Consider the following 25,802-nt stretch of genomic DNA (forward strand, 5'->3'; position numbering starts at 1 on the left):
CTATGATTTTCAAATCCATCTTGTCAACATTTTTTCCCCTGGAAGTGAGAGAATACAGTAGTTTTATTCATAGTGTGTGAATTTTTTAAAAAGTAAAAAAGACAGGCAGCTGTCTTCCTAAAAAGCGAAGGGACAGCTGGATAGCTCAGTGGATTGAGAGCCAGGCCTAGAGACGGGAGGTCATACGTTCAAATTTGGCCTTAGACACTTCTCAGCTGTGTGACCCTGGGCAAGTCACTTGACCCCCATTGCCTACCCTTACCACTCTTCCACCTAGGAGCCAATACAGAGAAGTTAAGGGTTTAAAAATGTAAAAAAAAAAAAAAAGCAAAGGGACATCAAGAACAATTGATATTTTTCCCTCATGAAAATTTGCTACTCTAATTTGATTTTTAATAACCTTTAGATCCAATTGTCATTTGTATGCCCAAACTCCTGTCATATTTAATTGCAACACAAAATCTTTGAAGCTCTAAGGTGATGCAAAATGCACAGCTCAAAATTGATTTCCCACTTCTATGATATACATATATATATTCATACCTACACACATACATATATCAAATCTCATAATTCTTGTGAGAATAAGTCATGATAATGAATCTTATAAAGATATACAGTTATTCAAATGTTTATAATATAGCATATTTGTCTTTAGAAACTCCCTTGATCTCTATAATAGCAAAGCATTCATAAGTTATTCCATCAAAGATCAGGAAGCTTTTACTATAGTTCCTAAACATTGACTGTGTTCCATGAAATGTTATAAAAAAATCTAAATAATGAAATTAATGTTAACTCCTATAAAGTAGCAGGTAAATCAGGAACTACTAATGAAACAACATACGGTTCAATGAGTCATTTAGTTCTATCCTAATATTTGTTTTTCCCCCAATCATTTTCATCCATTAGACAAATGTCATCCCTGAGCACTTGAGTGATTTAAGGTGACCTGACCAGAATATGCTGAGGTCACACATTCCTACTGCTAAGCATAATGGACACAAAACTTAAGTGTCTTTTTTCTCCTATATAAACATTAGATTTTATAACATCTAAGAGCTCCAGGAAAATTTGACCAAAAGACTATGCCTGATATATAACAAACATTCATAATTTTATAGATAAAGTCATCTATATATTTTCCCAATTTCATCAAAGTTGCATTTTTTAAAGAAACAGGAAAGGTGAAAGAAAATACATAAAGGAAGAATACCATTTCTTCATTTTCAAACTGCATGTTGTACTGGGCTGAATCTTCAGACATCGGCTTTTGTACTATATTTCTGCAAACGAGCCATGTGGCCAAACTAGCAATGAACATTCCAATATCTGGTACAAATACTCTGATCCCATTGCCAGCATCTGCTCCCTTCAAGCTATAGAAAAAGAAGAAAAAAGAAATGAGAGGGAAATTAGTTGTTTTTGTGTTTCTTTGGTAGACCTTCTTAAAATGTGGTAGAACATATTCATCCTAAAGTTTAGTAATTATAAACCTGGAAATAAAATAATCGCCCATTGTTAGGCATCTAGGTGGTATGTTGAACTATTTCTTAAGTCAAGATGACCTGAGTTCAAATATAACTTAGACATTTACTGTTATGTGACATTGGGGAAATTACTTAATCTCTGGTTCAGTTTTTTTATTTGTAAAATGATATTAATAGCACCTACCTCAGAGGTAGTAATAATACTTCAAAGTAATACTCCTTTGCAATATTTCTCTTAAATTTACCCTTTCAAGTGTCAATGGTTGCCTTTATTGCTAATACTGCAGGATCTATTGAAAAACTCTGGATTTACCCCATTTGTTCCCATAAATACTTTTATATTCCTTAATTATTGCTCTTATATATTTTGTTTTTGTATTTTTCATAATGAAGATGCTTGATTTTTCATTCTGACAATGTATTTATTGAGTGCCTAATCAACACAATGCATCTTCTTGAATTTTATTTAAAACAAATGAAGGTGCTGATGTTCACTGAAAGAGAGTTGATCAAAATAAACATAAATGCCAAGTTATGACAGAGAGCTAAACAAAATACCCATAATTATAATCTCATTCAAACTTTGTAAATTTTGCTTTGTAAACTTTGAAAGACAAATAAAAGAAAGAGGACTGGTTTTCACTTGAACTAAAACAAATTCCACTCTCCAATCTATGTGTGTAGATAAAGAAATATATCTAGAGAACTCCACATATTCCTTCCTTCTCATGAAAGAGGAGTGAGCTTTTCCTAATTCCATTTCCATAGATGAATCAAGATAAAATATTGGTTCTAAAACTTAGACCACAAATCCTATGAGATCCAGTTAGTTCACTTTATAACCTTGCTTTTTCATTCTTAATTTTAGAAGATTTTTTTTACTCATTCTCTGATGCATAGTCAATTACAGACTGTCTCCATTCACTGTCTCCATTTCAGTCTGTGTAATAATCAAACGTCTGCCTATGCAATGTTCAAATGACAATAACACAATATTTGCCAAAGACCCTTTTCGCAGTGCTTTCATAAAATTGGTAAGGAAGAATTATATCAAAACACTTTAATACTGATGGTAGAAATATTGAAAAGTATTTGTTGTTAATATGGCTTATGATAGATTAATTTAGATGTCAATAATAATAGATTGGGTTTATTTTATAACAGAGGGAAAGGGATACATGAGAATTTTAATGTAACGAATAAACAAATATTTACATTAAAAAAAAGAGATCAGAAAAATGCCCATTATTTAAAAAAAAACAACAACTCTGACCTATTTTAGAATCAGTATGGATTCTAAGGCAGAAGAGTGATAAGGTCTAGGGAATGGGGGTTAAGTGACTTGCCCAGGGTCATACAGCTAGGACATTTTTGAGGCCATTTTTGAACCCAGAACTTCCCATCTCCAGATCTGGCTCTCTATCCAGTGAGTAACCTGGCTGCCCCATGTCCATCATTTTTAGGACAGTCTAAGAGAAAAAAAAGAGAAATATGTTGAATATGTGGTTGCTATAATTATTATTATAAAAAAAGAGGTGTAGATAAGAAGCTGAGGAATCTTCATCTAATTTTCAGCTCTATTTCCTATTTTCCAGATTCCTTTGAGAAGGAGGAGACTCTTCACATTCTTGCTTAACTTTCTTTTCTGCAAATTACCATACCACTCATTTTATTGAAGCTCTAGTGGGCCAACTAGCAATCATGCCATATTCATGATTCTTTCTTTATGCAGTACAAATGAAGGTTAATTTGAGGAGTTCATTTCTATTTGGAAAATGGGAGGAACAAATCTTGAAAAAACAATAAAATGTTCATACAGTAGAAAGATTCCTCTGCTAGCCCTCTTCCCTTCCAAATTTCCCTGACTATGGAGGGCACCACCTTCCTCTCTGTTACCCAGACTGGCAATTTAGATGTCATCCTGACCTCCTCTGTCTGTCTGTCTGTCTGTCTGTTTCTTTCTCTCTGTCTGTCTGTCTCTGTCTCTGTCTCTGTCTCTCATCCCTCTTATCTAACCTTTTGCCAAGTCCAATTGATTTTACCTTTGTAATGTGGCCACTGCCTTTGTGCAGGCCCTCATCATTTCATGCTGGGACTACTGCAATAGCCTGCTGGATGTTCTTCCTGCCTCAAGTCTCATGCCTGTCCATCCTTCACTCAGCTGTCAAATTAATCTTCCTAAAGGAGAGTCTACCTATGCCACCCCCTACTATTGAATAAACTACAGTGACTCCTTATCATCTACAAGATCAAATATAAAATCCTGCATAAGAATTGTAAAGCCCTTCATTTGAAGCCTCTTTCCTACCTTTTCAGCTTTCTTAAGCTTCTAGCTCCCCCTTAAACTTACACCACTGTCCATTGGTGCTGGCCTCCTTGATGTTCTTCTCACATAACATTTTGTCTCCATTCTAAGCATTTTCCCCAGTTGTCCGTGAAACCTATATCACTTCCTCTGTATCTTTTCCTCCTGGCTTCCTTGGCTTTTTTCAAATCCCAGATTATATCAGTTCTTCAAGAGAAGCATTTCTGATCCCCTTTAATGTTAGTATTTTCTCTCTATTGATTATCTCTAATTTATCCTGTATATGTCTTGTTTGTACACCATCATATCCATGTTGCTTCTCTCATTACATTGTGAGCTCCTTGAGACCCAGGACTAGTTTTCTTTTTTCCTTTCTTTGCATTCCCAGTGGTTAGGGCACACAGTAGGTACTTATAAATGTTTGTTGACTGACTGACTCTGAAATCAAAATATGTGAGTTCAAATCCCATCATTGACATTTACTAAGTGACCCAAAGGAGTACATACCCTACCTGAACTTCAGTTTCCTTAACTTAAAAATGAGAGGTTTGCCCTAAATGAATTCTAAGGTTCTTTCCAGCTTTTGAGCTATGAGTCTTTGCCTCTATTCTGAAGATACTTGACTATCTACTGTCATAGAAATAACTGACAGATTCTGAATACAGATTGAAACATACCATTCTTCACTTTATTTATTCCATGAATTTTTCTCTAGTGTAAGTGATTTGTGTCTTTTTTATAATATGATGAACATAGAAATATATGTTTGCATAACACATGTACAAACTATATTGTATTACCTGCCATGGTCGGAAGGGGGGAGAGTTGGGAGGGAGAGAATATAAGTTACAAAATGTCAGAAAATGATTATCTAAATTGTATTAAATGTCAACATTTAAATTAGATTAAATTGGAAAGAAAAAAATTGAAATACATCAAGTTGGTAGGGTTTCCACCTTCTCATTTTACAAATGAAGATATATAGTTCCAAAAAGAGAAAGTGTCTTTCCCAGGGCCCACAGTGAGGTGGAAACTTAGATTGTGGTTTCCTGATTCTAAGTCTACTGATTTTAATACATTGTAAGAACTTTATAAATGCTTGCTAATTGACTGTTGACTGATTGATCAAATAAAAGTTGGAAGACTGCCAGACACAAAGAAATAGCAATTACAGAGATCTAAAGGATAGAAGTTCTTAACAATTTAATGAATCTTTAAGGTAGGAAGTAGCATAGAAAGACTGATTTCCTCAGAGCAATGTAGTAAGGAATGAAAGGAGAAAAAGCATGATATTCTAAGATCAAGGGTAGAGAATATCATAAAACATGACCTACCATCATTATGAATTGTGCTCCAGCCCTATATTTTTTCTCATAGCCTACAAGACATTTCCATTTGAATATTCATCGCTATTTTTACCTCATTGTGTTGAAAGCAATATTTAATCATTACCTTCTCCCTTCCTACTTGGGGAAAATGGTTCCCTTTCAGGCAATCTGATTTCTGCCTCTGAATATTTATGGATAAAGCACTGGACTTGAAATCTAATCCTGCTTCAAACATTAACTAACCAAATGACCATGAGCTTACTCTCTATTGTTCTTGATTTCTTCAGCTATAAAATGGGGATTGGAAATAGTGCCTATTTCAGAGGCCTGAAAGTATCAAAGGAGATAATGGGTATAAAACACTTTGTAAATCATTAAGTACCATGTAAATGTTAGCTATTGTTACTATTCAATCATGAGCACACACACAAGTGACATGTTCAAAGGAGAATAAGAAAAGGGCCTGTGTAAGAAAAATGAATTCCTCCCCATCTTTCTGGCTAGAAACCTTAGAGAAGCCATGTTTAGCCTGCAGGATAGGTGAGTAGTATATGGATAGATCTCAGTGTATCTGAATGCTTCAATGAGGGAAAATACCTTTTTATTTTCACTAAAATCCAATTGAAATTTAGCATTTTCTTCACTTATTTAAAATCATTATGCCAAGGAGTCTAGATTGATAAAAGAGAACAATTCATCACACACACACACACACACACACACACACACACACACAGATGGGGAGAGACAGACAGACAGACAGATAGCCAGAGAGAAAGATTTTAAGAACCCATGCTTTAGAGGGATCTTTTATTTTCTCATTCCATGCCACCGTATTTTACTTTTGTCAATAATGAGCCTTTCCTTTTGGAAAAATCTCATAGTCCCTCTATGATTTAGGAGGTAGTCTTCAAGTTACTGTCTACAAAAAATTCATCCTCTTTCAGGCAGTTTGGTGATGAGCTTCTTCCAACCACTAAGCTAATTCTCAAACACAGCTATGCAATCTTTCATCACTCCAAGCTTTTCCAGACTGAAAGGACCAACTAGACTTTGTGTTCATCTGATATAACCTCCAAGGACTTAGAGCAACCTGAATGACATGAAATATTGAAAAGAGAAATTTAGTGGCGATGGCCTGATTTTACCCAGTCTTTTATGTTCTCATTCATTACATATCTCCAATTTTTATTATTATTTTTGTATATTTTTAAATCAGATTTAATAATAATAATAATAATAGCTGGAATTATATAGTTCTTACTATGTGCCAGGAATTGTAATAAGCACTTTGCAATTATTAACCCTTTTGCTCCTCAAAAAAAAAGACCTGAAAGGCAAACAATTTACAGTTGAGGAAACTGAGGAGAGGTTAAGTGACTTGGCCAGTAACACATCTGGTAAGTGACTAAGGCCAAATCTGAATTGTACCTCCTTTCCTTTCTATTTTCATTATTTGAGGCTCTTTTGCAGCAAGTTTTTGTTTACATTGTACCTACTACTGTCACACTAATCTTCATAGCTCCTGCTTTTATCTATCTATCAACTCAGGAATCCACAATGGCTCCTTGTTGATTACCTAGTCAGTAATAATAGAACATACAAAAAGGTACAGTTTGCAAAGCACTTTATATATATAATTTCGCTCGATACTAACAAGATGGGACAGTTAGGTGGCCCAATGCATAGTGTCTCATGTCAGAAAGACTCATCTTCCCGAGTTCAAATCTGGCCTTGGACACTTATTAGCTGTGTGACCTGGAGCAAATCACTTACTAAGTGCCTCTGTTTGCCTCAGTTTCTTTATCTATAAAATGCATTTCCTGGAGAAGGAAATGGCAAACCACTTGAGTATCTTTGCCATCAAAAACTGCAAATGGATCTTGAAGAGTTGGACATGACTGAAAAACTATGGAACAATTAAAACCAAGAAGATTTTGAGCCAGGCATTATTATTACCACTTTGCAGATGAACAGAGACCAAGAAAGATTATATAATGTGTCTGTGGTCACGGAACTAACCAATATCAGAGGCAAGATTTTAGGATATATCTCTTTTAACTGTAAGTCCAATTCCTATAATGCACTTTCCCTAAATAAGGTCAAGCTCTTGCCACTAGTTTACCTATGTGACTTAATTTTCTTTTATTACTGGTAGTCACATTTCCTCACTGTGCCAAGAACATGCTATGCTTATTCCAACTTCCATGACATTGTCTATATTTTCCTCAGTCTGGAATGCCATCCCCTCATTTCCCCTTTTAAATAAATGAGGCAACTGGGTCATACAATAGATAGAATGCTGGATCTGGAATTGGGGAAGTCTGAGTTCAAATCTAGCTTCAAAAAAATACTAGCTGTATGACACATGGCAAGTCACTTGAACTCTGCCTTAATTTCCATAACCATAAAATAAGGAGAATGATAGTACCTACCTCAGAAGGTTGTAAAGAGGATCAAATGAGTAATATTTATAAAATGTTTAGCAGTGTCTGGTACATGGTAGAAGCTATGTTAATGCTAGGTATGAATTACTATTTTACTAACATATACAAACTGTCATGTACTTAATATTACATGGTAAAGTATTAACATTACTAGTAATAATAATAATAATGAAAATGTCATCCTTCAAAATTCTGCTCATGATTCAATGCTTTCTTAATCTGAAGGGCTGTCTGTTAGATGATGGGTGAAATTTACTCTACTTGGTCCTAGAAGGCAGAATAGAAAAACTAAATGGATATTAGAAGGAACTCAATATAAGGAGGAATTTTCTTACTATTAGAGCTGACCAACAATGGAAAATAATCAGGTTTCCCATTTTCCATCAGAGATCTCAAGTAGAGAGTGCTTTATTGCTTGTTGTGATACCATAGAAAGATGACATCCTTTAGGGATTAGACTAGACAACAATGAAGATCAATTTCACTTCTAAGATGATGATACTATAAGCTTTTACTGAATACTCTAGCTCTGTGTTGGCAAATCTACAGCACGCATGCCAGAGGGGCTGCCCCTTCCCCCTCTCCACTGTGTGGGAGGACATATCTCACATGCCCCACCCCTCTGCCCAGCAGCCAATGGGAGCACATCCTCCCTCCCCTGTCTGGGTAAGGCAAGGCACTCAGGCTCTAAAAGGTTCACCATCACTGCTCTAGCTTATGTTGAATTCTTCAAGAGAAAATACAGTTAATAGCCACACATCATTCCATGTTTCAGTGTGCTAATTTCACAGTATGTCTCTAATTCATGCATGAGCACTGGATATAGATCACAGAATTGGCTTTAAGTACAGACTATGCTATTTGTTATTCTTTTGCTCTCAATGTGATATTACATCCCCTTTGTTTTGTACATTAAGCCTCAGTTTCCTCAACTATATATTATATATGCTATATATATAACATTATATGATCTCCATTGATTTCCTCATATGATTATTGTTTCACATATAATTTAACTTATATATGTGAAAACAGTAAAAAAACACTTGCAAGTGGATATAGTAAAATGAAATATTGCTGTCATTGCTATTATTATTTTTGAAGACAGAAAACTCCTTCCCCCCCCCATTTTCTCAGTTGTATATAGTACTAGGATTATAGTTGGGGCAACTAATTGGTGCAGCAAATAGTGTGCAAGGCCTGGAGTGAGGAAAACCTGAGCACAAATCTGACCTCAGACTCTTGCTAGCTGTGTGAACTGTGCAAATTCCTTAACCTTATTTACCTCAGTTTCCTCATCTTAAAAATGAGCCAGAGGAGGAAATGGCAAACTATTACAGGATCTTTGCCAAGAAAATCCCACTAGGGCAGTGATGGGCAAACTTTTTAAAGAGGGGGCCAAAGGAAAGGAAATGCTCATCTGTCAGTCTGTTTCTAAGGCAACTCTTTCAAAGTTTCATTGTATTGTGTCCTACTCATTGTATTCGTCAGATTAGGAACAATGTTGGGCAGCCAGATAGAACATTTCAGGGGGCTGGATCTGACCTGTTGGCCATAATTTGCCCATCACTGCACTAGGGTTATCAAGAAATGAAAATAATTTTTTAAATATGTATTTATTTATATTTAAAAATAATTTTCCATGTTTACATGATCATTTCTTTCCTTTCCCTTTCTAGCCTCCCCCTCCCAAAGCCAAAAAGCAAAGAATTGAAAATAATTAAAAAATAATTGAACAACAGGCACACAATTGGTGATAGATGCATATCTGTAAAGTGTTTTAAAAATAAAAAAGAGAATAAACTCAAAATCTTCTGTGGGTCCCCTAAACAACTCCCTATGATCCAATTGAAAGTAAACCAGATCTGCAGTCAGAGGCTCTGTATTCAAATTTTGACTGCTATTTTTGCCCTTCTGTGCCTTTGAGAAAAATCACTTAACCTGTCTGGATCAAAATCTTTTGATTATTAACATGAAAGAATTCTATTTCACGATCTCGAAGTGGTTTTTTAGTTCTAGGGAGCCTATATCATCTGCTCCTACCACCTCTCCTTGTCCAACTTATGCACTCTGTGCTTGCAAAAGCAAGTTCCTCTAGCCCTAGACACCGGAGCATGTTGTTGCTGCCTGCTATTTGGAGTCCTCAAGTGATTTATTCATGAAGAGGGAGAAACCACTATCACAACAAAAATATAAAACAGAAAGCCACAGCTTTAGGCACACATCCTGAGGCACTAGAGACCTCAACAGCCATACAGCCTGGCTACCACATTAAAACAAAGCCTGCCTCACATTCTCCAGCTGGGGAGCCACTGGGATCTGATGGAGGTGGGGTCCGGCCAAGAGCAACATGGAAAACAGAAACCTTGGTCCTTGAGCAACGCTGACTATAAAATACAACATATCAGCCGTCGACTCCTACTTGAATTCCTGCACTAAATGGCATGAGAAAAGTGAACTAAAATTAATTTAGCTGAAAAGAAAATAAGGCACACATGGGTGGCAGGAACAGAGTAATATATAAAGCCACTACACAAACATTGGACTACACGAACTATTACTCAACAAAAATGTGAGTGGCTTGGGGAGAACTGCAAGCTGCTGAATTGTAATCTTTCATTTTGTAAATGAACTTCAAGGCCAATGCTGCTCAAAGAATGCTCGGGATGGTTGATATGAGTAGGAAGCTTATTTTTTGGGGGAGGGGTGGTGAGGAATACATATGAAGATCAATGAAAGGAAAAAGGGTTGTATAGCTTAGAGAAAAGAAAATAGGGGACATGATAGCTGTCCTCAAGTTCTATATGAAGGATTTTCATATAGAAAGGCTATTAGACATCACATTTGGCTCCAAAAAAAAGAGTAAAAGAAAAGAAAAATGAGGAGCAAGGGTGGAAAAGATTTAGGATCAGTGTAAAGAAACATTTCCTCACAATTACAGCTTCCATGGGAGATGATGAGTTCCTCATCATTGACAAGTATCATGCCATGTTTGAATGACCACTGGTTGGGAATATTATAAAGGAAATTTGCTTTTGAGTATAGATTCAATCAGATGCTCTCCAAGGTCCCTTCCAACTCTAACATTCTGTGTGAATGAGTTGCCAAATTCAATTCTTATAAAACACATATATAGGGATAAGATATGAAAACCCTGGGTTTAAAGCATGACAATAAAATGATAGAAAAGCACAATGCAACTTATAAGTGTGTAAAATGATGATCTGGTTTCTACAGCTCCTAAGGTTTATAGACTTGATTGTTTTTTAGTGGTTGCCATAAAATTCCTAAATATCCATCTTAAAAATCTGTTTTAAAAATGTGAAGGAATGAGGATTCTATAGTTTGAAGAATAGGAAGAGAAGTACTGATTTGGAATATCCCCCATGCATTTTATAAGTTTGGTCACTTTAATGGCCTAAAATAAATGTCCAACTATGCTTCCCACCTAGCTTCTCTTCTCTGAACTTCTCCCTCATCTCTTACTCCTGCTGAGTATTTCCCCTTTCCTCAGCTTTTATGTATTGTTTTCCCTCTATTAGATTGTGAACTCCTTGAGGACAGGTCCTGCTTTCCTTTTTTTTTACATTTGTACAAAAGGGACTGTACTTAGTAGCCACTTAATAAATATTTATTCAGTGATTTCCAGAATACTACATGTATACATGTATATGTACATATTATATATAATAATTGTCTCTCATGATTCAGTCAGTGGCCATTTTGTTAGTAGCTTGGCTGGTAAAATAAAAGTGGCTAAGCTTTATTGAAAGAAAATCCCCAAAACATATTAATCTGAATTTTTGCCTCTTCCATGTAGTGTTGTGAGTAGGAGTTGTGAGTAGTAGAGTGCTGTTATGATGTGATTCAAGAGTGATTCAAGATTCATAATGAGTTGCTTTGGGTAACCCTTTTTTTTGATCTCTAAACTAGGATTGATGTATAAGATCTCTTTAGAAATTTGAGGAATTAGATTACTTAAAGGGTTTGGGAGGAGCAATAAGATATTGAATAATACTTTTTTTTTAAGATGGAACTACTCACTACTGTAAACTCTAAAAAATATGCCATTTTAATATGAAATGAGGCAAAATGATAAGGGATACGATTCTATTTTGTCTTAAAGCCTCAGTGACCAACTTCTAAGGGATTTATTTATGGTTATCTTCTGGTCCTAGGAAAACTAACAGAAGCAAAGTAGTCTTTGGGTTCTTTGTTTTGTCTGTAGCAATATTACAGATAGGAATAAATGTTTGAGCATCACAGAACATGTCTTTGAGATCTCAGTTGTGAATGCAAACCATTTTTGTAGGTGTTGTTAAACATAAATAGAAGAATGAAAAAACAATTTCCTTCATGGAAATGACACATCTTTGATCACCATAGGCTAGGAAAGGACAAATTGGAGATCCTTTTCTAGCACATGACAATAGGATACACTAGAAATTTACTGCTTCCTAATGTGGTAACTGGCATTCTATGCTGTGTACTCTCCATGGACCTAATTCTACTTGTGGACACAACTTCTACTTGTGTTATGAAAATTTGCATGGGGAAAAATGTCACATATAATTCTTTTATTCTCAGAGAAAAAACATTTGCCTTATGTAATTTGTCATCATGCATTCCTGCCACATTTGTACCACTCTATAAAAATGTCCATATTCAGCAATAGTAGATAAATATTGGTGCTAAAAGCTTGTTTGGGGGTTTGGACTTAATTTCCTACTACTGCTCATGAATTTTGACACTTGCAAAATGGGCTATTAAAAAGACTGGGACATTCTTGGTATTAGACATAGCAAGATTATATAGTCAACAATCCTTACCCTTTTCTTCCTCCCCCTTAGGCAGATTTCTTCCTATAAAGCAGGAGTTCTTTCGTAGGGATCCATTTGAATGCGAAAATAATTACAACTTTATTTTCACCGACCTCTAACTGAAATTTAGTGTTTCCTTCAATTATGAAAGTAGCCAATAAACCATTATACTAAAGAGTGGTCCATAGATTTCACCATACTGTCAAAAATGTGACATGGGGGAAAAAGATTAAGAACTTCTGCTCTAAAGTCATCTAATTTGGTGATTAGTGATTTTTGCCTGTTAAGAGAGTTTTTCAAAAGGTGCCAGGCTGTTTCACTTGGCACATTATCTATTTTGGACATTAAAATGTCTGATGGAAAAAATATTTTAACTGGCTCAGTGTCAGGTACAGTCATTCTTGGATAGACTATGCAATCACCTTACAAGGGACAGATGTGTGCATCTACCAGTGGGGGAAGTGAAAAACAGTTAGGGCCCCACTTTTTAACTCATCTTCAAAAGAGGAGTAAGTTAGACTATATAAAGTTAAATATTGATATGGCAAAAAAGCCCCTTTATTCAAAAGAATTCAAAGTAGTCATTTCTTAAGTAGAATGTGAGCCTACAATCTTTACCTGACTTATTTTTTTGTAGACACATTCCTTAAAGATAAGTTCTGCCCCACAAAAGAGAGAGTACAATTTATGCTAATGAATATAAAATTACAATAACCTGAAAATAAATTAAATCTCATTTAGAGTTTATTTTTGAATGACATTTGAACATGACTCTGAATTCTATATCTCTTTAACAACCAGAGAAATAACTATGAAATGAAAAGTAAATTAGTTCTTTACCCAAGATTGTTATTTACTATCAGGCTAGATCTTGTGACTCCGATTGTAAACTGATGATTTATTAAAAGGAAGAATGATCAAAAGAAAGAAAAAGATTAGGAGTGATGTCAAGAATAAATCAACTACACAAAGCAAAGTACAGCTATAAATTTTGGATGCTTCAAAATTAAAAAGAAAATTCTTAGCTAGAAGGGTTTAAAAAAGTACTCTAAGAAATGTTAGCATAGGGGGAAATGAAAAACCATAACAATCTTGAAGCCCTTTATGAAGGTAGCTTGACAGAAACAATTTTATTGGCTTCTTTTCCCTAGGGATTTCCTTAATAGAAAAATTTATGGCAAGGATAAAATTAACAATACAGAATTCAGAGGAAAAATTTTCTCCTATGAATCATTTTTATTGAAATCTTGGAAAAACATCATGTTCTAATATGGTATGATATATTAAAAAGTCACTAGATGAGGAATTATAGACAGGTTGTTGGGAAACATTCATCTAAACAATTGGTTTTTCATTTCCTCATATATACAGGCAACACACACACACACACACATATATATATATATATATAAATGTTTATATATATATATATAGCATTACTGTTTCAAATTTTGGGCAAAGAAAGTTAACTGGCATAAATATATATGTATATGTATATATACACACAAACACATATATGTGTATATGTTATTCATATATGCAAAATGTACCTATTTAATATATCATATATTTATGTAATATATGATAAATATAATTATATAATTTTTATAAAATTCAAGATTAAAAACTTCTTTGAGAGAAATTTCAGGAAAAGAAACTCACTAACTCCCCAAATCAAGAAAGTGAATTGTTTGGAGAAAGCACCATAAAGAAACCTATAGAAACCACACACTGCATCAAAAGATCCAGAATGAACTTTGGAATATAGTGAATCAAACTGAAGGGAGTTGAACACATTTACTCTGAATGTAAACTCATATGCCAAAGGGATTTCCCCCTAACCGAGTTTTTGTCAATGTGCCTACCAATCATTGGTTTTGCTCTCTTTCTCTCTTATTTCCCTCTTATTCCCAAATTATTGTAATTTCTTCTTAGAAAGTACAATATTGTATACACCTCTAGTAAGAGATCTTTAGAGATATAAGTTGGTTATGTGAAATGATTCATTGGGAGACTAGGCATGCAAATCTGGGAGATTTCAACATGCTTGTCTCCCAAAAGAACCATAGGGGGGATTGTGTAAAGGGAATCCCTTCCACCCAGAGTTGTGACCTTTCTGCTTGTCTGAGCCAGCCCATTAACCAGTCCATTAGTATGGCTGGAGTGCTCCAAACAGAGACTTTGATTGGCTCCTGAGATGTGGTAGACCAGTGCACAGGGAAAGGAAGTGATGAGGAGAAAGAGGGTATAGTAATGAGATTGAAGAGGAGGTGAGGGGCTTCTCTGGAGGTCTTTAGATGGAGGTTTTTCTGTGATTCAGCATTGGTGGCTAGGGCAGAAGACACTCTCGTGGGCTGGTTAAGAGTGGGTTCCCTTTACATATAATGTATGTACCCATATATACACGCATGCATAATTGTAGTCATAATCAAGAAACATTTACTAAAACCTTAATATTCTAGGTGCTAGAGGTAGTCCCTGCTTTCAAGGAGATTACATTCTAATGGAGGAAGACTACACAATGAAGAAAGCTCAAAAGGACAAGTGATAGAAAGGGAGATATGGCAGAGAAGTTAAAAAGATGTCCCAGAGTAGTAACAGTCAGGAGACACATGAGGACGTGCTCTGAGCTGAGCTCCTTCCTTAAGTGGAAGATTTGAAGTTTCAACCTTCATTTAGAGGGATTGAGGGGAGTGTTGGGATTGAAAGACTGATGGGATCCCAAGTGATTTTTCAAGTTATGCCAATAGTGAGCATTCTGGGACACAATGGAAAAGGCAGAGAATTTTAGGGGTAGTACACCCATGTGTCTATCTATCTATCTATCTATCTATCTATCTATCTATCTATCTATCTATCTANTTCTGATTATCTATCTATCTATCTATCTATCTATCTATCTATCTATCTATCTATCTAGTACTTTCTATTACTATACCACTATTCTTATTCACAAACATTTCCTCTAGTTATTCACCTCTTAAATTTCTCCTATGTAGGCAGTGGGTTTGTTTCTATTTCTTTGATTAACATTCTCTACCACTCAAAATCTTACTCACCTTTGAAGGCCCAGTTAAAGTCTTGCTTCTGGTTCTAAATTTATAATTCTGTGATCCTCTTGATCACTCTACTCTCTATAGATCTTTCCTTTTTCTCACCTCTATTACCACTTTCTCTAAAACTCACACATTGTCTCCAGGTGAATCAATGCTTTTGTGAAACTAATCAATAGAAGGCAAAGGAAGTTAAAAGGGTAAAGGAGAGGAAGAAGAGAGAAATTAACAATATAGCTTAATCAAGTCAAAGGTTAACACTTAGGAGAAAAATATGTCTCTCTAGAAGAAGAAAGACTATTGTGAAAATGGGCAAAAAGGCAAAAGAAACAAGGAGAAGAGAAGGTAGAAATCTTGTTTCAGTGATGGACTGTGGTACTCCATTTGAATGCTGGACACCTTACAATGTGTATGTCTTCAGGCATTTGTTGCTTAGAGTGATAATATATCAAAAGATTAATAATAAGAACTTCTGTGAGCAACAGACACCCAGAAGAGAGGATGGGCATGAACTCTGGGTAGTAACTGCATGAGAAATAGCGTCTCCTCCAACCCTCATATTCTGTGATTCTTTGAATTTTTTTTTTAGTATTTTTTTTTTATTTTAAACCCTTAACTTCTGTGTATTGACTTATAGGTGGAAGAGTGGGCAATGGGGGTCAAGTGACTTGCCCAGGGTCACACAGCTGGGAAGTGTCTGAGGCCGGATTTGAACCTAGGACCTCCCGTCTCTAGGCCTGGCTCTCAATCCACTGAGATACCCAGCTGCCCCAATTCTTTGAATTTTTGAAATAAGGACTGTTTTAGTTGTACTCCAGAAATTTTGCTATGCTGTTTCATTGTTAAATTTTTATCTCACCTAATTATTAATATTTCTATGATATCTCCTATGTCCTATTCATTTAACATTTAATCCTAATTTAGGTTTTTATCTTTTGTTTGTTCTTTCTGAATTTATTTCTATTTTTATTGCATCGTTATCTACAAAGTACTTATTTACAATATCTGCCTTTAAAAAAAACATTTGTTGGCTATAACTTTATACCCTAATTTGTGGATGGTTTCTGTAAATGTTTCATGTGGCACTGAAAAATACCTATTCTTGAGTAGTGACATTTAGAAGATATCTTAATATATATGCATATATGTATGTGTGTGGGTAGGCATACATAATAATGAGTGAATTAAACATGTGTAAGATTAAGGTCAGATGTTTCAATGGATTCTCTCCAGTCCCAGATCAGAGGAGAAGCAGACAAACTTGACTGGATGGGAGGGGTAAGCGCCCATGGAGTACTCCTTCACCTCCCCCTACTGTGTAAGCAGTTGGAAATCAGTTAACAGAACACTCTCAGAGCTGGCTATGGAGGTTATTCAAGTTTGGTAAATTCCGGGCAAAGATGGTAAGTGGATAGAGACTAAACCCTTGTGAAAATAACTTTTTTTTGTATAAATTATTCTCTCACAGGATAGAGGTATATGAGGTTAAGGTCTTCTACAGATTAGACCACAGGCCCTAAGACAGAGGCAGCCTCAGCCCCAGCTTGGATGTATTACTTGCCTTGATGGAAAGAAGGTAGTAAGTATGACCCCAAGTTATCAGGATACAAGCTCTATCTTTCACAAACTAAATGAATTTAATGATTACAGGGAACAGAGAGAGGGGAATAAGTTTAAGGAAAGAGGAGGGAAGGTAATCTGGCTAAAATGATTAACTGCAGGCTAATGACACATTCCCCCAGAGGGGAGGAATGTATATTAAATGGCTGAACTCCTATCTAAGCCCCTAAATAATCTTCCTTCTAAAACCTAAACTGCTAAACTGAAGGTAGACTGTGGACCTGCTTGAAGGTCTATCTTTGTGATTAGCTATCAAGGTAAAGCAGCCCCTGGCTGTCAGTGACTGAATTTCTCAGCCCAAAAGCTACACAGAGTGTGTGTGTGTGTGTGTGTGTGTGTGTGTGTGTGTGTGTGTGTGCCCAGAGCCAAGAGCCAAGAGTCAGGACCCTTGCAAGAGGGGTGACCTGCCTTTTATACCAGGACTCCAACTGCCCTTAACTGCCCCCTCCCTTAGAGTTCTGGGAGGCACTATGGAATTCTGCAATGCAGCTTGAACCCCTCTCAGGAACATGGATGCTACACATGTCAGAAGAATGACTGTCTCACATCTACTTGAAGACTTCTAGCAGTGGAAGCAGTCCATTCTGTTTTCAGAAATGGTAAGTAATATTTTTCTAAGGACCACCTGATCTCACATGTCTACTCATAGCTAGCTACTTCCTCTTTGGTTTGTCATGCAATGACTAAAGTTTAGAAATGTAAGGACCTTTAGCAGTCATAGGGATCAATCCATACTCATATCTTCTCTCTTTTTTCCCCCATTGCTAAGAATTTTTTAAGTGTAGATATCAACTTGGAATATTTTTCTGCCACCCAGAGGCACTCACAATGCTTCCTTAACCATTAGGGAAACAATGTTTATTTAAAATTTAAAATATTAAAGTATTATTTATTATATACATAAATAATTTATTAATAATTAAACTAATATTGTATAAATTATAAACATTTATAACATACTTCACTTTATACTGTCATAATAACATCATTAGTTATCCAGTTATCCACACTTATTGCGATATTTTCCTTTGTATGTCAACAGCATCTGGCTGATTATAAAAAAAGGTTATTAAGATAGTAAATATCTTAGGAACTATTCCATTACCTCCATTACTCTCTATGAATTTAAACCAATAGGTTTTGATGGGATTTTTTGTTTGGATCAGAGGAATCTGTTACTTCAGTAATTATTATATTTGACTAAATACAATAAGTCTGTTGTGTTTAGCTGATTAGTGTATGGTGCTATTGGACCCAAGCTCATGGACTTAGAGGTCAATTAGTTTTTCATAGAGTTAAAAGGTTTCCTCTGCTGCAAACTGTACCCATCACACCAGCTGTTTTGTAATTAATTAAGGAAGCATTAAAGTGTAATGAAAACTCAGTTCAAGTTATTCAGATCTCCAGAAAAAATTCTAAATATATATCCTAGTGATTATGAGTTAGTGGGATAGTACAACATTAGTATTACTTGGTATTAGTGCCATGCACCATCTCCTTCAAGAAGTTTAAAATCAGTTTTCTAATGATATGGATCACCTAGCAATGTAAGCTGGATTTCCTGATTCTGATTTGGGTGTATAGTTCACTATACTCGGCAGTCTCATTCCATTAGTATCCTAATGTAGAAATCATCAGCAAATCCATTGAAATCACATTCAACCTAATGAGAAATTAGATTACCCATGCAGATTTCTAAATAAATATATTTCACTAGTCAGATCAGACTACAGAGAAGTGTGCAAACCCAAACATTTCTCATGATGACTGACTAAAAACAATTTTCCCTCCGTTTATGGCAAGCAGATCAATAAAGAGCATGTGATATATGCCATTTGAAGCTATTCCTCATCTCAGAAGCTCCTTTGACTTATCTAATTCAATGTTCATACTTTTTTATCCTGTTGTTTTACTAAAATGAGCAATATTTTCCATTAGCAATGAGAAACTCATCCTCCCACATCTTTATTATTTACATGATGCCAGGTCAGATGAGAAATATGTTCAGGACCAGATAGCTACTTTTTTCTGGTCCTTTTCCTAAAATGAAAAACTTACATGCCTTAATATCTCTTCTCATTATTCATGATATTGACATTTTAGGGGGAGAAAGACTCCAAAGTGGAAAATCAGGCAATGATATAAAAGAGATATTTGTTTAAATCTATAATCATCAGTTTTCCTTTCACAGGAAAAACAAATGCCAATTGCCTATTTGTGCACTGATTATCACCTTTAGTGAGATTTTTACTACAGGAAATTATAGGATCAAAATAAGTGAAAATATACAACCAATCATACCAGTTTTGATCCAGGAAGAGATTTTTTGTCACTCTGATTTCAAAAATCCAAGCTGTAGGAGCTAAAAATTATTAAATATTATCTATGTTTAAGTTTAAAATCATTTATACGAATAGCCAATCCTACCCAGGGACAGTGATAATTCCCATTTAGGTGTCTATAAAAGTGAAGGTGAAAAATGCTCATTCCACAATAAAATTTCTTTATGAACAAGTTCCTGTTAACTAAAAATGATTGTTACTTAGAAAATTTACTTTCTGTCTCAAAATCAATAATATGAATTAGGTCTATAGCAGAAAAGTGGTAAGGGCTAGGCAGTGGGGGTTAAGTGACTTGACTGAGTCACACAGCTAGGAAGTGTCCAAAGACAAATTTGAACTCAAGATCTCCAATTTCAGCCTGACTCTCAATCCACTGAGCCACTTAGCTGCGTCTCCATAATAGAACTTCTTTATGAACCAGTTCTATAAGAGTTAAAACACCTATCTACTAAAAAACAATTGTTACTTTAAAAAATTGCTTACCTTATGTCTTAGTATTGGTTCCAGGGCAGAATAGCAGTAAAGGGTAGGCAAATGGGGTTATTAAAGTGACTTGCCCAGGGTCACACAACAAAGACATGTCTGAAGCCAAATTTAAACCCAGGAACTCCCATCTCCAGGCACTCAATCCACTGAGCCACTTTGCTGCCCCAATTGTTACTTTTTAATAGGACATTTTTATTAAAATTTGACAATCCTAAACAGATAAAAACACACAAAATAGTGTAATTTTCTCAAATATACATCCTGCTTAACAATAATTAGCTCAAATTTAGGGGCAACTGGGTGGCGCATTTGATAGAGTGCCAGGCCTGGAGTCAGGAAGACCTGAGTTCAAATGCAGTCTTAGATACTTACTAGATGTGTGATCTTGGACAAGTCATTTAATCCTGTTTGCCTGAGTTTCCTCATCTGTAAAATAAGCTGGAGAAGGAAATGACAAACCAATCCAGTGTCTTTGTCAAGAAAGTCCCAAATGGGGTCATAAAGAGTTGGACAGAACTGAAATGACTAAACAATGACAACAAGCTCAAATTTAAATAGTATTTTACATATATCATGTCATCTGAGCCTCAGAACAACCTGTGAGGTAAGGGTTATTATAATACCTATTTTACAGATAGCAAAAGAGTTTAAATTCTTTGCTCAGCGTAACATATCTATTTTCTAAAGTAGTATATAAACACGGTTCTATCTCATTTTCAATTTAGTTCTCCGTTGAGTATAGTCAATTGATTCAGATTATTCAGGCCAGATGAAACTCACTAATGTAGGGGTTCTGAATAACTAAAAATCTGGGGTCCATGGATTCCCAGGGAGTTAGTAGGAAAATTTTGAGAGGGTCTGTGAACTTTGAATTTTTAATATTTTTATGTTTGTATTTAATATAATTGCTTTCCTTTCTAATCTTTTGTATTTTATGCATTTAAGAACTTTTTTATTTTCTGAAAATGAGCCCAAAGCTCAAGGTCAAATGAATCTATGACACAAAACAAATTAAATATCTTAGCTCTAAAGATTTGACCTTCAAAAGTTCTCCATGAGGAATTCCATGTGAACTGTAATGACCTCCAGGAATTGATGCAGAGTGAAAGGAGCAGAACCAGGGGAACGTTACACACACACACACACACACACACACACAAACACACACACACATACACACACACACACACACACACATATAGTGGCACAACCAAATGTAATGGACTTCTCTACTAGCAGCAATGCAATGATCCAGGAAAATTCTAAGGGACTTATGAGAAAGAATGCTATCCACATCCAGAGAAAGAACTGTGGAAGTAGAAATGCAGAAGAAAAAATATACGACTAATCACATGGGTTGATGGGGATATGATTGGGGATGTAGACTCTAGTCTAAATGATCACCCGAGGGCAAATATCAATAAGGTGGAAATAGGTCTTGATCAATGACACATGTAAAACACAATGGAATTGCTCACTGGCTACCAGAGGGGGTGGGAGGAGGGAAAAAAAACCCCAAGAATCACATAACCATGGAAAAATATTCTCAATTAATTAATTTAAAATTTTTTAAATAAAAAAAGGAAATCACACACATTAAAAAAAAACTCTATGACAAGAATGCTTCTTAGGAGGGCAGTGAATGCATAACTTTTTTGTGTAGATAAATGTGCTGAGGAAAAGCTCTTATTTAAAACAGGAGATATCTGAGTTATTTTTGAAATTTCATTTTATTTTGTCACCATGAATGTCCATACCAAGCAAATAGTCACTAATGCTTTAATTGTTCTGTTTTCTATTCTTAAAATTAATTTATTCAATTAATCTTTATCATACCCTCACTATATGCAGAATATTGTCTTAGGTGCTGTGGAAAAAACAAGGTAGTAAGGCATGTTTTCTGCTCTCAAGAAACTTTTAGATTAGTTGAGGAAAAAGGAAATATTTATGAAAAGTTGAACAAAAATACAAAGTAGTATATTATAAATGCCAAATAAGCTAGGCCAAAATTTTTTAAAATAATATTCCTAAGTAAGTTGAGATCTTTGCCCTGTGAAGGATGTGTAAAAGTTCTTTTTACTTAAAATTCTTCAATGTTTCCCCATTTGTGATAGAATAAAGTCCAAACTTCCTTGATGTTTTCAATATTATCTATCATAAGTCCTCAGGATACCTCCCAAACACAACACCTATCACTCCTCAGGATAAACCTCTGCTCCAGTGAGGCTGGGTTACTAACTAAAGCTTGCAACTAAAATTTCACCTCCTTTAGGCATCTTTTCCAAATTCCTCACTAATTCTAGTGTCTTCTCTTTCTAATTTAGCCTAAATATGCAGAACTGTTTGTATGTTATTTCTCCAACTAGACAGAGTTCCTTGAGAATAGGGACTGCCTTTGCTTGTTTCCCCAGTGCCTGACACTTAAATGTTTATTGATTATTTCCCTGAACACATCTTGTTCATTTCAACCTCAGTATTTTTGCTCATTCTCTTCCCCTTGAAATAACCTTTCATTGAAGTGAGAATGAGTAAGGGAAAAACAGAATGAATGAGGTAAGCAAATAATGATCTAGTCAAGTGGATTGAGGGGGAAAGGTAGTGAATAGAGACTGGGAAGATCAGTGAGAAAGTTATTTACATAATCATTGTGTGAGGTATTGAAGTTCATCAAGCAAAAAAAAAAAGGATTTATTAAGTATCTACTATGTGCCAGACACTGTACTAAGTGCTAAAGTCCTTTTGGTCTACTAAGAGAAGAATGAGGAGGAAGAGATACATGTGAAGGACATCACAAAAGAATATGTAGAACTGGGTAGCTACTTAGAGTTAGGAGAATGAGAAAAAGTGCGCTATATATTTCCTAGGGGGAAGGGAGTCTGGAATTGAGATACATTTAGCAGTTTTCAAGGTTTCTATCTGAAATTGTAAATATGTTTCAAGTGTGGATAACTGGATAACTAATGATGTTTAGGTATTTACTGATGTAATAGTGATCAAATAGTTCTTGCTTGAATCAGAAATGTGTCCACACATAAAAGCCTTTCCTAAGCTTAATAGCTTGGGGGAAAATGTATTACTGAGAAAACAGAACATGCTTATGGAACCATGGGTACACCTTCATGGCCATAGTGTTTTCCCCACGCAGGAGCTTCATTTTTTTCTTGAAGGCAATGCTTTCTCTTCTTTGGAGAAACTCTGGTTCCTTTCAAAGCTCAGATCAAGGGCCAACTTTTCCAAGAAATTCTTCTTGGAAGAATTCCCCAAATTATCAGTGTGCCTTCAAATCAACTTACAGTAGAACCTCATTTTATGTGATCTACACATTGCAAGACTCTTTGTAGAAGTTGGAAAAGCATGCATAATAGTGAACCCCATTATTTAACAAATATTTCTTACAAGAACATACCTAGGTAATTTAAGACTTTTCTTAGGTTTATCAGAGCTACCAGCATCACTACTTTTGTATGTTGGGATCATTATTAACAATAAAAAGAACTCCAGACAAAGAGTTCTAATGATTTGAGCTAATGTTTGGTGCCAAACAATGTCATTACTCACACTAACACTTTTCAGAGCAAAAATAAGCATGATTGGGAGAACTTCTGTGAGACTCTACATCACTGGGGAAAATGGTGAGGATTAAGAGCATAATTAAAAATTTTTATTACATGTATTTCTCCACCTTAAAAATTCCAATCCTATATACCTGAATTTGTGCTTTTTTGAGTGCACATAAAACAAAGTCCTACTGTATATTTATTTTTAATATATGTTGCAATTACTTATTTGTGATTATGCTATAGGTTTTTGCTCCCAACAAGAAAATGTAAGCCTTTTAAGGGCAGGGACTATTTAATCTTTGCATTTGTATTCAAATCACCTGGCAAATTGGCAAATTGTCTAATATTAAATATTAAATATTTTTGGAACGTCATAAAAACTTTCATTTAACCACTAAATTTAGGAATTGGATAGTAAAAGAGAATCAATTAACACTTGGAAATTATTCTTTAGCATGTCAGATACTGTTCAACATTTGGTCTTTAAACATGGCATGTAGCTTTGGTATGCCCAGCTTTCAAGTGTTGCCATCTATATGAATATTCATGAACCTGCCAGTTGCTAGTGACTCTTCTTGCCCAAGATATTTTATATTTATTGTATACTTATTTTTTATGCATGTCTGTATACCTTTTGTCTCCCTAAATAGAATATTAAGTTCCTTGAATAAAAAGACTATTTTATTTTTGTCTTTCTGTCCTAAGTGCTTTTTATAGTACCTGGGATATACTAGATACTGAATAAATGGTTACAAATTTTGGTTCAGGTGTCAAATAGGAAGTATATTAAGCCATTATAACTTTGTGACCCCTTAGCTTCAAGTATTTCATTAGACAATTCCTAGTAAAGAAGGGTGTCCTTAAGGCCATAATGTGGGATATATTTTTAAAGAGCAAAAAGTAATGAGAGTTTGAAATTTCCAAAGAAATGGAAGCGACCCCTTTTGACACATACGAGCAGGTAGACTGATTAGGGGAAAAAAATGGATTAGGGTGGAAGGGCATTTAAGTTCATACATTGTGACTAGTTTGAGAGGAGTTGAAATCTTTTTTCTACCTTACCACTGAACATGGGTAGGTATGATGGACCAAAGGGTCCTAGAGCCTCACTGATCTATATACTACATATGTCTTCTGTTAGCTACCACACACCTCCAAGCCCACATTGTTACAAATTTGCTTTAGGCCTGATGGAAGGAGTGGGGAGTGAATACAAGTGGAAAGAACTATTCTCAAGTGTAGTGTAGAACTATTATAAATTGATTTGTATTGATAGAGATTTTTCTCAGAGTTGGTTCCCTACAGAGTTGAAATCACAGACCTGTAAAAGCCACCCCTCCAAAAAAAAATCATTGTTATCTATCATTGCTTAAAATAAGCCTGGTTTATTTCCCTCCCCTTAACGAAACTAACTAATTTGGAGATTTTCTTAGGACATGGCATTGTTGGTACATATTTATGGCTTGGGCACTTCAAATTCAGTTTAATTCAACAAAAAGATTAATCATTAGGCACCTACTGAGTGTAAGGAATGAAGTTTAGATGAGTCAGTACCTGACCTTTTTGTATCACAAACCATAACACATAGTTTTCCTTCTTTGCTAGATGCTATTCTCTAGCCTTTGTTATCTTCTCTAGAGAAAAAAGTATTTCCAAACTAATCAGAAAAAGACTTTATTTTGCCTTCCTAACACCCTAAATTAGCATCTTATGTGTTAATAAATACCTTCATCTTTTCTTGTACTTTACGAGCAAAAATTGAAAAAAAGAGACAAGGATAAAAACAACAACATCCCCATACATCTGGATTATTTGGCTAGCATGAAATTTGTGTTATTCTTTTTCCAATTAAATAAGCTTTATAAGCAACTGCTTCTCTTAATCTTTTTGCCTGTTTACAACTTGTGCTATTCCAACTACACAATGAATGACCCCATAGGAATTTTCATACCTACAGGATTAAGCAATAAATTATTCTCTGTCTCAGATGACCCAGATGTGACAAAATCTAAATTAACACACTGAAATAGAATTTAACAAGGTGGTTAAGCAGAGATATAAAGTGGTGGTGTTACACAAAGGCACCCCAAGTGCTAGTACATCTTTCATTTATCCTGGATCTTATTCACTCCAGACTATGTGTAACTCTGAGAAAAACTGAGAAAAAAAAGGATCATGTCACTTGGTGATAGAGATGAAGAAACAGTGCAGTGAAGGCCAAACCAATAGAGCGCGCGCGCGCGCGTGTGTGTGTGTGTGTGTGTGTGTGTGTGTGTGTGTGTGTGTGTGTGTGTAAATAATTCACATTGTTATTTTATTGGCTACAATTTTGGGGGGGTCAATAGCTAATG

At 35.2% G+C, this 25,802-nt stretch overlaps 1 protein-coding gene across 2 annotated transcripts in view; it reads right to left on the minus strand.

Moving 5' to 3' along the window:
* PIEZO2 (piezo type mechanosensitive ion channel component 2) overlaps positions 1–25,802 on the minus strand; it is a 564,998-nt gene that overhangs the window by 198,739 nt on the left and 340,457 nt on the right. For both annotated transcript variants that reach the window (XM_044666889.1, XM_044666881.1), the window contains exon 5: positions 1,217–1,379. In XM_044666889.1, coding sequence (XP_044522824.1) covers positions 1,217–1,379 — 163 coding nt within the window. The remainder of the gene's footprint in view (positions 1–1,216; positions 1,380–25,802) is intronic.

The sequence above is a fragment of the Gracilinanus agilis genome, chromosome 1 (assembly GCF_016433145.1).
Source record: "Gracilinanus agilis isolate LMUSP501 chromosome 1, AgileGrace, whole genome shotgun sequence".
Lineage (NCBI taxonomy): Eukaryota > Metazoa > Chordata > Mammalia > Didelphimorphia > Didelphidae > Gracilinanus > Gracilinanus agilis.